The 10,548-nt window shown below is 45.8% G+C and overlaps 1 protein-coding gene across 1 annotated transcript in view; it reads left to right on the top strand.

Annotated features, from left to right (window-relative positions):
• Nucleotides 1-1,111: 1,111 nt before the first annotated feature.
• LOC104529619 (dual specificity mitogen-activated protein kinase kinase 4-like) overlaps nt 1,112-10,548 on the top strand; it is a gene marked incomplete at both ends in the record, with an annotated part of 29,358 nt that continues 19,921 nt past the window's right edge. Inside the window, one exon of the mRNA XM_029086480.1 lies at nt 1,112-1,214. Coding sequence (XP_028942313.1) covers nt 1,112-1,214 — 103 coding nt within the window. The remainder of the gene's footprint in view (nt 1,215-10,548) is intronic.

The raw sequence follows: 10,548 nt of genomic DNA, 5'->3' as shown, positions 1-10,548 counted from the left end.
CAGAACAAGATAGTGCCTTCTGGCTTTTCCCAGGAGTGCTGTGGGACGGTTGGGAGTATGACACCCGCTCTAGGGTGCAGGCAAAGGAAGGTTGTCAGAGGAATCCAGCTATTGTGCCAGTTTTGGGTGGCCAGTGCCTTCTGGGATGAGCAGCAGTGAGTTGTTAAGATATCACCCAGGCAGCAGGAAGCCTGGCAGGTTCAATTGCAGGCTCCTGGGAAGGTGGGTGTGGAAGAGGCCCCCATCTTCCTGTGTTTTGGTGGACAGGAGCACAGATTTTGTGTGGCCGAATAGGAACAAGACAGGATCTGCAACCCAGTGGGAGGGCTCAGAAGGGACATCTCCCTTCTTAGTCCCTGATCCTGCTGTTGCTCAAGCACGTCATCTGAACTTCAATGAAAAATGCATAGCCAGTGGCTGGAGCGGTCACCAGGACCACTTCCACCCTACTATTTATTTTCTTTTTCCCCATGCTTTCTCAGTTGGCTGCAGACCAAAGCTTCCTCTCACCTGATCACCCCTCCGATGGGCTGAATTTTGCTCTCTGCTTGGTGACCCACTTGGCAGAAGGAGTGCACAGCAGACAGCATTTGCTGTTAGGCTGAGGAGGGTCAGGAACCCTGTCAGCCCTCCTGCGGTTGGGGTGTTACATAAAAGACATACCAAGGTGCCCTTTCCTGTCCTCAGCACTGTCTACCCTGGGTCTGGCGCCATGCTTAGGTGGTGCCAAGCAGGTTGGGCCCCTTTGCCACCATGACTGCAGTTGAGCCTGGGTCTCTTTAAAGGAGTGGTTGTGCATGGAGGATGCTCAGGCCCTGGTATAGAGGTTCTCTGTAGCCCTGGCAGTTGATGCTGGTACTCCAGCTGTCACAGGAGGTGCTTTGGACACCTTGCTTTGGTGACTGAATTGGAAAGCGAGCGGGGAAGACCTTGGGGTGAGAGCTGACTCCCATTTCTCCATCCCTGTGTCCCTAACACAAGCTATGATTTGCTAATGTTGTGAAATGCGTTTTCCTTTTCTTACAATGTGTTTATCTTTTCCTCTTTATTTCTAGATGCTCTTAATATTTTGTTGCTGACAAAAAGTTTACTTTATGTTCATGTCTCCCAGGTAAACGCAAAGCGCTGAAGTTAAATTTTGCAAATCCACCTTTCAAGTCCACAGCAAGATTTACTCTAAATACTTCTGGAGTTCCTTTCCAAAATCCACACATGTGAGTATAAAGCCAAAGGTACAACTAGTGGAACAACTTTGAAATTATTTAGCCAACACGCAGTGTTATTTTAATGCAGTTTGATTACTTCAGTTATTTGTAAGTTGCAGAAATCTGTCAATTTGAGTTACTGTAGAATAATTTTTTGGTTTTGTTTTGGTTTTTTTTTTCCCCTTCAGAATTAAAAAAAGGTTAAATTTGGGATCTTCCTTTTTTATGCTGGAGCTACTGCCTTCCAGAATTGATTAAATTGAGATAAATTGTAGCTGCTAATACAAAATATGCCTATAATTAAGTTCCTGATCAATTCATTGTCATTTTCCTGTCTCTTTAGTAAAAAAGTAACAGTGCTTGTTACATTTCATTAGAGAGAAGTTCTGGTTGCTCTATTACTTGTGAAAGACATTACTGTAATAGGTTGGTGGTTTTTTTTTTCTTTTTTCCCAGCACTAAAATAAACAAAGGTTTGTGGATTGTCACTATCTCAACGTGGAGATGCCAGGGAGTTATGCAGGGGTTAGCTCCCACTGAGTTTTCTAGATAGCTAGCTACAGGGTATCCCTCTCCAAAGTTTGAATGCAAGTGTGGCACAGAGCTGTTCCTGACAGTAGTAAATACAGTACACTGTCACAGAAAATAATAGCTATGTATCCTCAGATCCACCCATCTAGAGTGATGGGTGACGCACCCACAGCCTGTACGTGTGGCAGAATACAGCTACATGCACAAATGTCCCCAGTTTTTCCTCTCTAAGTTCCCTGGCAGGTCTAAAGAGTTTTGTCAGTGGCAAGTCTCAGAAACTGCACCTGCAGCTTCCCCTGGTGCCTGGACTCTCAGGGTGTCCCTGGTTATAGACTGCTTCTGCTTGGCTCTGCATGTTGCTGCCTCTCTCCTTGACTTCAGTGCCTTCTGCTTCCCCAGGGATGCCCTCTCTGGGGTCTGTTCCTATTTCTGGTAGCTTCTTTATGCTGGGGATTTTTAAGCAAGCCTTTATTGAGTCAGAAACATGTTTCTGATGAGTTATTAACTGTAATTACAACATCTAGAAATTTTATAGAGTACTTTAGATGATTCTTCTTAACATCCCAAGTGACCTTTCCAAAAAGTCCTCCTCTGTCATCTCTTTTTTTCCTCTCTGAAATAGAGTGTTCTCACTGGTTCTAGAGCTAGTATTTATATATTCAGTTTTTATGTGTCTTCCTCAACATGATCAAACCCTTGTATCAGTTCTCTGTAGAACACCCTCTGGGACGCTTTCCCCTCTCAAACCTCCTTATGTCCATTAAATAAAGGACTTAGTCTCAGCGAGCAAGTTCCCACCATCAGCCATCTATAGGGATTTGACTCTTCCGTGTTTATCTACACGGATTTCTGTCTTGGATTCATTGGAAGTCACAGCAGCTCCTGTCTAGTACAGAAGAGCTTTCGTCGTTAGTCGGTGACATCTTAAGGTTCACGACTGTCAATATTGTCCATTAAGACAGCGCTGTTCTGTCTCTGTGGGAGTTGCATTTGCTGGCAGGGGCTGGATCCTGAGGGCTTGGAAGTGTTTTGGATTGGGTGTAATAGCCGTTCTAAGTGTCAGAAATGGTGATGTGTCTGTGCTAAAGCTTGCTTAGGAGGCTACAAACTGGAATAGCCATTCTGTTTGTAAGAGGTGGATGCTGTTGGTTGGATTGCTTTCTCTGTGTTGAGGCGGACTAAGCTTGGATAATTCATCCTCATGTCCTTTGTTGTCCGTAGTTGGATGCTGTTTCTCAAAAGCAATGTTCATGTGTCCTGGTTGCACGCTTCTCTCAAGTGTTTGTCTCATAGCTGGTGCATCACGGTGATGTCTCTGCATCTCCTGCCTGTTTCCCGGAGAGGCTGGAATGTTTTTTCCTCTGTTGTCTAGAAACCTTTCTGGACTTAGAGCTTTGAATTCGATATTCCAGACCTCCTGGCCCAGGTGTTTCTGTCCATTGAACCACTTCTCTTCCCCAGCCTGATGGAGTGGAGTGGCCTTGGCTCCCTCCTGAGATGAGCACTGACTCAGTGCTGCTGGGGATTTCCCTGTGCAGACCCTGTTGGTCCAGATGGGTGGATCTGAAGATACAGAGAGGTCACTTTCTCACATGAAATTTGGGTTTCTGTGACTTGGATCCACCAATCTGGAGGTGTCCCGTTGCTTCTGCCTCCATGAGGCCGGGGGTCCTGTCGTCAAATGTCCATTGCCTGCGCCAAGCTCTGGCTAGGGCATGAGAGGAGGCAGCCAGCAGTGTCCTGTAGCTGCTATGAGATGTAAATTGCATATTAGCTGTATTTTGCTTGATTAACAGGTTTTGGTCGGGGAACTGATCAGGCTGGATTGGTGGATGTTCAGGTAAGAGTGTGGTTTCTTGCTACGTAGACAGAAAGCAAAGGAGCAAATGGGGCTCCTTGTGACTGTGTGTGTGTTAGGAGGGAGGAAACCTCTGTGTGAACTGCATCACTGGAGCAAAGACACCACTGCTGAGGAGGGAGGGCACGTCAGGCCAGAGACAACCTTGGAAATTTCAGGATATTGGGTGTAGCCATGCTCCTCCTCAGTGCCGAGGCAGACCCCATGTACTCCGTCAAGGTGTGAGTTTGGCTTTCTTTTTAGGGTTTTTTTCTTGATCTGTGAGGTCTCCATAGTGTTGGAAAATAAGTTGTGGAGTGTGGAGGAAACCATTTTGGGAATCACTGTAAGCCAGGGGTGGAGTTCAGCTCCTGTGAGCAGGGGTGATGCATATTCATGTTGGAGGGGACTCGGTGTGGTTTCCACCAGGAGGTTTCCCAGGTGCGTGATTTCTGTCTCCATTAATTCATGCTAGTTCCTTGATTTTAATGGCATGTTACATGGAGGAACAATTGCAGAACATGGTGTTATTAAGCACTGACCAATGCTTCCTAGTTGCCTTACATCCTGTGGCACAGAATACCCTCTGTAGCCTGCCAAACATCACACCCACTTTGCTTCTGCCTGACGACTGTTCTCAGAGCTTCACTGCTTGCATGGGTAGAGGCTTTTTAATACATAGGCTGTGCCTTGGAATACTGTTTCCATGGGGAGAGAGCATAGATTAAACATTACTGAATATAGAAAGTTGGGACGTGGATTCCCAAATCTTCTTCCTGCCCCCTACCCTTGTCTTTCCTTTCTTATCTGCAGTGGTTTTGAGCCATCTTGTATGGTTTGGGTCTCAGCTTGAGGCTACATCCCTCCAGGATGTACGAGTGGGTGCTGGGCTAGCATACAGAGCAACACGCAGGAATACAAGAGCACGTGTGAGGGTAGGAGGAGCCGGTGAGTGGCCAGGACCTCTGAGCTTTGCTGTGCTGTCTCTGTAATGGCCTTGGAGCTGAAAGCTGGTGGCTAAGTGGCAGCGGGTGGCATGGCCCCGCTGCTCCTGCCCCATCCCTGCCTAGCCCAGGACACCTCCATTCTTCTCCCTTCCCAGTGCATCTGCTACCAGCTGTGTTTGGATGTTTTGAAGGAGGTCCCCTTTGTCACAGATGACCAGGAAACCAAGTGAAGAGGAAACTAGCAGAGCAGAGGTTACACCTGCTCAGGCTGGAGCCACTGGCAAAACTCCCTACACCTCCAGTGCTGCTAGGGTTTTGCCCTAAATATTTTCTCAATTACAACATGTGCTGAAATCAGGGGGCTTTGAAGCGACCTTTAAATAGGAGACTGACTCAGAGTGGCTTTGAATGAGGTTATAAACTAGAGGTGCTTTTCTGGTTGCTGGAATTTGGGCTATGGCTCACTGAAATCTCCTGGTGATGCTGAGGGCTGAGACATCCCTTTTTGCAACTAAAAGGTGGCTGTGAATGGCTTTCCTGCTCATATCCTGTGGCCAGGTGGGCAGAGCCCTGGTATGATGTGTTGAGCAGCAGGGAGCGAGGCAGGGGTTGGAAGGAAGGTCCATTCCAGTTCTGTGACTGTATGTGGCGATGGAGATAACGGAGGATGTGTCTCAGTCAGTTCAGCTGCGACCACTACCACCAAATCTACTTTATAAGTGCAGAGAGAGATTTTGTCTAGTTATGACACGCTACCCAGCCTGTCTGTAGGGCATCCAGCACAGTGATACACGTAATTTTACATGTGACCTATACAGGGTAAAGGCAGAATAGAGCCTGAATTAGAGATAATCATTGGGGAGTAAAATTTGTACTTGAAAGGCTGCATTCTAGAGAAGATGTGTTTTACTGACAGCTGGTGGCCCAGTCTAGGGAAATGTATGCTCCTGCTTGCACCTGGTCGAAGTCAGCAAGGCTGTGTGTGATTGCCGTGCTCTGCAGGCTGGGTAACAGTGGAGGCCATGGAGTACTGTCAGTTGAGACCACGGTTCTCATTAGTTTAGACTGTATTTCTGACTTAGACTAGATTAACAAATGCTAGCTTTTTTTTTTTCCCTGCAGCAGACATGGTGAAGGCTGGAGGACACAAGCCATGGTTAGAGTGAGCTCTTAAACTTCTGACCCATTGTTTTTCAATTGCTATTTCCAACCGACTGGAAAGCATCCCACCTTTTACCTCATCTCTTCTGTGTACAAATAGGATTTAGGTCACAAACAAAATTAGATTACTCGATTATCTATGTGTAAGCTCTACAGAGCTACTTGCAGCTGGTGGCCTTTGCTGAAAGGGAGGTTCAAATCACACTAACACAAGAATGATGAGGTGAGATGTGACTATATAGCTGTTCATGGCAGGTTTGCCTGGCAACTGTCTGTGTTGTGCTGGCCATCACTGGCATCAGTTGAACCAAGTTGTTCAGTTGGCTGTAGACGAGTTTTTCAGCTTTCTGGAAATCTTCTGGTGCACTGATGCTTGATCTTGAATTCAGACTATAGAATTTGGATTCACCTTCTAAGAAAAGAGCATGCACAAAGAATTTTCTTTGGCAACACAGCATGTTACTGCTTGAGTATCCTGTCTGCTAGCTGGGAAGTCTCTTGACTGTCAGAGGTGCCAGCTCTGTAGAACTTGGAACACCAGACCGTTGTAGTCTCATCTGGAAAGGTGACAAAATAAAATGACCTCTTTTAATGCTCACAAACACAGCTTCTGAACTGTCTAGTGGCCTGTTGGACTCCATAACCTCCCTGTAGCATGTGAGCGTCTTCATGGATTTGTTGTGACTTGAGCTTCCAAAGGTGCTCCATGTGGACCTCCTTTTCCTTGTGTTACCTTTGAATCGCACGCTTTCCAGATAGATGCCTCAGGAGTGTTGGCAGATGTTTGTTTAATGGACCATCAAGGTTGGATTCCTCAAAAGCAAATGGAGGTCCCATTGCATGTTAAACTCTGCTACTTCCTTTTTTCTATATAGTTTAGGGACCATCATTATTCCTGGGAAGAATTTTACTGGCTGTCCCACTTTCAAGTGTCTGCTTCTCTTTTCATCTCCTCTTACACTTTTCCAGACTTTTACGGCATGTGGTTGCAGGCTCTCTAGCTGCATAGCCTGCAGCTGGCTGAGTTCGTGAGGGAATAACCTGTGAGAGTTCTATTTGTCAAAAAAATACTAAAACCAAAGTGGAGTACCCTAAATTGTCAAGTTCTCAATTACTTGTGTGAGTTTTCCTGTAAATATTTCTCTCTCTGCTCTCCATTTCTAGCACAGTCATTTAACATCTTTATTGTTACTGATTTCTGATACCTTTCTGCCGCATGATCCCTTCCCATCACAGGGTGTGATGCCTGAAAGCCTCAGAAAGAGGTTTCAGTGTAAAAGGTGCCAGTTAAGAACTGGAATTTTTTCTGTGACTGTTCTGCAACATTTCCTGAAAGTTGCAGTATCTGAATGTAATCGCTGTGAAACTTGTTTGTATTTTGATGTAAGCACAAGTAAAATGGATACCTGCAAGGACTCAGCAAATACATTTGAGTGTTTGAGTGAGTCTGTGGAAAACAGGCTTTCATTTTTAATGCAAACATCACTGTAGTGCTAGAGCAGTGTGTCTTAAACATCATTTTCTTCGGGACCTTTCTTGACAAACTGATGAGTTTTTTCTTGTGTGTAACCTTCCTATTTCTTTCAGAAATTCCAAGTTTGTTTGGCCAGTGACCTCTGGCCTAGATGACAGAGATGATATGGTTTGTAAAACACGCATGGTTGGTATCTCAAACTTTAAGTAGATTGCCTCTTCAAAGAAGGTGTTACCAAAGTTAGTGTGAGATTTTGACCGAACATGCTACATTAAGGTCTTTTCTTTCTTTTTTTCTTCTAAGTTATGGTATTTCTCTAAGGTGCTAATCCAGCTCTGCAGAGGAGTGTTTTTGTTGTCTGTTGCTTCCAAAATAAGCTTCTCTAGCAGCTTCCATGTCCCTTTGAGCATCAGTGCCCTGGTTCTCTTCTTTCTGCGAGAGTTTTGTTATCTCAGCACTCTGCTTCTGAATTTAGGCCTTCCATGTCTGGAACCAAAATCTGGAGCTCATATATCTCCATTAAGCTAATTCACATTGATTTTTCAAAGGTGCTGAGCATCTAGCTTCCTCCATCACTGTTGGGACCTGGGCTTCTCAGAACTTCCGGAAACTTAATCACATTTGGGTGTCTAAATCAAATACAACCTGATGTTATATACTAACCTGGCTCCCATGGGCTCCGAGTGCTTCACATGTGCCGAGTGATTTAGCTTTGCAAACTTAAATGTTGCACAGAACTCTTGTGTTCCCCATTTTGCAGATGGGAAGCTGGGCCATGCTGTCATTTGGAAGAGGCAGAGGTTAGGCAAGAAGGTTGTGATGGGGTAGGGAGTTCATCAGGGATCTCTGATAAACTGTGCTCCACAAGTTTAGCTCTGTGTTACCTGTCCCATCGTGGGTGCAGTTAGGAGCTGTTGTCTTTGCTCTTACACACACAGAGCTCTGGTCAGAGCTGCTCATTTGGGAGCAGCATTTTAACCTTGCAGCCATATGATGTGTAATGGGTCTCCTTCCTGGTTCGTGAGGGAGGCCCATCCTTCCTGCAGTGGGGAAGAGTGACCAATGGCTAAGGGCTGTAAGAAGACAGCGATAGTGGCAGTTACCCTCCAAAGCACCAAGACCTGGCCCGTCCTGCCCTTATGAGGACATCAGCCTGGGTGGTGAGAGTGGAAGAAGAGCCGGTGATGGCAGCAGGGGTTATCTGGAGGCAGGGCAGGCTGGAGGCTTCTGTGCCTGCCCAAAGCCGCTTGGGACACCCCTGCCTCTGCAGGCCCCCATGGGGACATTGCTACCCTCGGTCACTTGTGGGCCCTGGCATTTGTCACACAGATATCTGAGACACACTGAGGCATGAAGTGCAACATTTCCTAATTCAGGGTGTGATGTCTGATGCTCACGCAGCGTGTTGGGTGAGGGAAGGTGGGAAGGGAGAGAGGCAAAGCTGCCATCCTGTGTTACCTGTTTTTAGTAATGCTGTCCACAGTTTTCCTGCCCCAGGGACACTGAGATGGTGTCTGAGGAGGGTCTCTGAAGACCAGCAGTTTTGAGTTGACAACTATATTTTTTTTCTACTGAGTTGAATGGTGTGTGGAGCATTCTGGTTCGATGGAAACTGGAAAATTATCAGGTAGAGTAGTGAGTTGGAACTGTCCATTTTCAAACTGAACTTCATTTGCTGTCAAATTGCATCATATTGGGACACAGAGAGGCACTACAGAAGAGCAAAGCTGAGCGATGTCTCCCTTGGACGGAAGTATCCTGTGGACTTCCCCTCTAGTGCCTGGCTTTTAGTGAGACGTGCTGCCTACCCTTTATCTAATAACATGGCTTCATGGGTGACTTGTCGCTGACCTTCCCTGAGACATGAGTTAAGAGTCATCATCCTTGACTCCATTGATGCTCATGGCAAAAGCCGTGTGCCTGCAGCCTGCTCAGGACCAAGCTCTTGCTTTGGAGGTACCTGTCATGCTCCAGAGCCTGGAGAAGAGCAGTTGGGGTGACTGTGTTTCTTGTGTTTAGTCAGCTTGGTTTAAAAGGCCCAAGTTTATAAACCTGAGTACAAGGTCAACACTTCAGTAATATTTGATGTGGTCTAATGAGGAAGACTGTTTGAGAAACATCTGTTGTCCTGACCATTGGAGAACTGGAAACTTTGCCACAGTGCTTATTTAAGAGAAGTGAAAGTAGGTCAAGTACATGGACCTACTGGAGCCAGTCCAGAGGAGTCCATGAGGATGATGCGAGGGCTGGAGCAGCTCTGCTGTGAGGACAGGCTGAGAGAGTTGGGGCTGTTCAGCCTGGAGAAGAGAAGGCTCCAGGGAGACCACCTAGTGGCCTCCCAGTACCTGAAGGGGCTCCAGGAAGGCTGGGGAGGGACTTTTGACAAGGGCAGGGAGTGACAGGATGAGTGGTGGTGTCTTTAAACTGTAAGAGGGGATATTTAGATTAGATATTAGGAAGAAGTTCTTCACTGTGAGGATGGTCAGACACTGTCCCAGGTTGCCCAGAGAAGCTGTGGATGCCCCTCCCTGGAAGTGTTGAAGGCCAGGCTGGATGAGGCTTTGAGCAGCCTGGTCTAGTGGAAGGTGTCTCTGCTGATGGCAGGGGGGTTGGAACTAGATGAGCTTTAAGGTCCCTTCCCACCCAAACCATCCTGTGATTCTGTGAAGCAGTTTCAGAGACTGTATCATCTCTTCTATTCTGTTCATACTGTTGTGATAACAGAAGCACAATTTTCTCTCCTTTTTTCTTTTCCTTTATTTCTAGGTGCTGCATTCTCTAGCAAGGACAGCCGTGTGCATACTTATATGCAAACAGGTTGTAAATATTGGTGTATGGAGATTTTAAAAGCATTCAGGACAACAAAATACCCTCATCTTCTTTGGAGGATTAGAGGGAAAATGGGAGACCACAGCTCCATTCACTTTTCAATAACATTTCAATAACATTTGTATCTGTTGGTGTATTTTTCAGAGTATTTTAAGACCTCTTTGTCTGTGCTTTGCCATTTTAAATTCTATAAGCCCTTCTAAAACGCATATTTCATACTTTATAGAGAAAGTGTGATATCCGAGCCTTCAAATGGTCTGATTATCTACATTCAACACTAACTTTTTATGCTTAAGAACTGCAGGTGATATCCAGAATTTGCCAAAAATTCTCCCTTCCTCCAGTGTTGAGTTGTCTTTGGAACTTCAGCTTTTTGATCAAAAATATCCTGTAGTACTGTGGCAGTTTTAACTTGGCTGGCAGCCAAACACCACACAGCCGCTCACTCATCCTCCTCCACCCAAGAAACGGGGGAGAGAATCAGAAGGGTAAAAGTGGGTAAACTTGTGGGTTGAGATAAAAACAATTTAATAATAGAAAGAAAATAAAAATTAAAATAATACA

This window comes from Antrostomus carolinensis, unplaced genomic scaffold, assembly GCF_000700745.2.
Source record: "Antrostomus carolinensis isolate BGI_N321 unplaced genomic scaffold, ASM70074v2 scaffold12228, whole genome shotgun sequence".
In the NCBI taxonomy this organism is placed as follows: Eukaryota; Metazoa; Chordata; class Aves; order Caprimulgiformes; family Caprimulgidae; genus Antrostomus; species Antrostomus carolinensis.
Note: the sequence above shows the minus strand (reverse complement) of the source record. Positions and strands in the feature narration are given on the sequence as shown.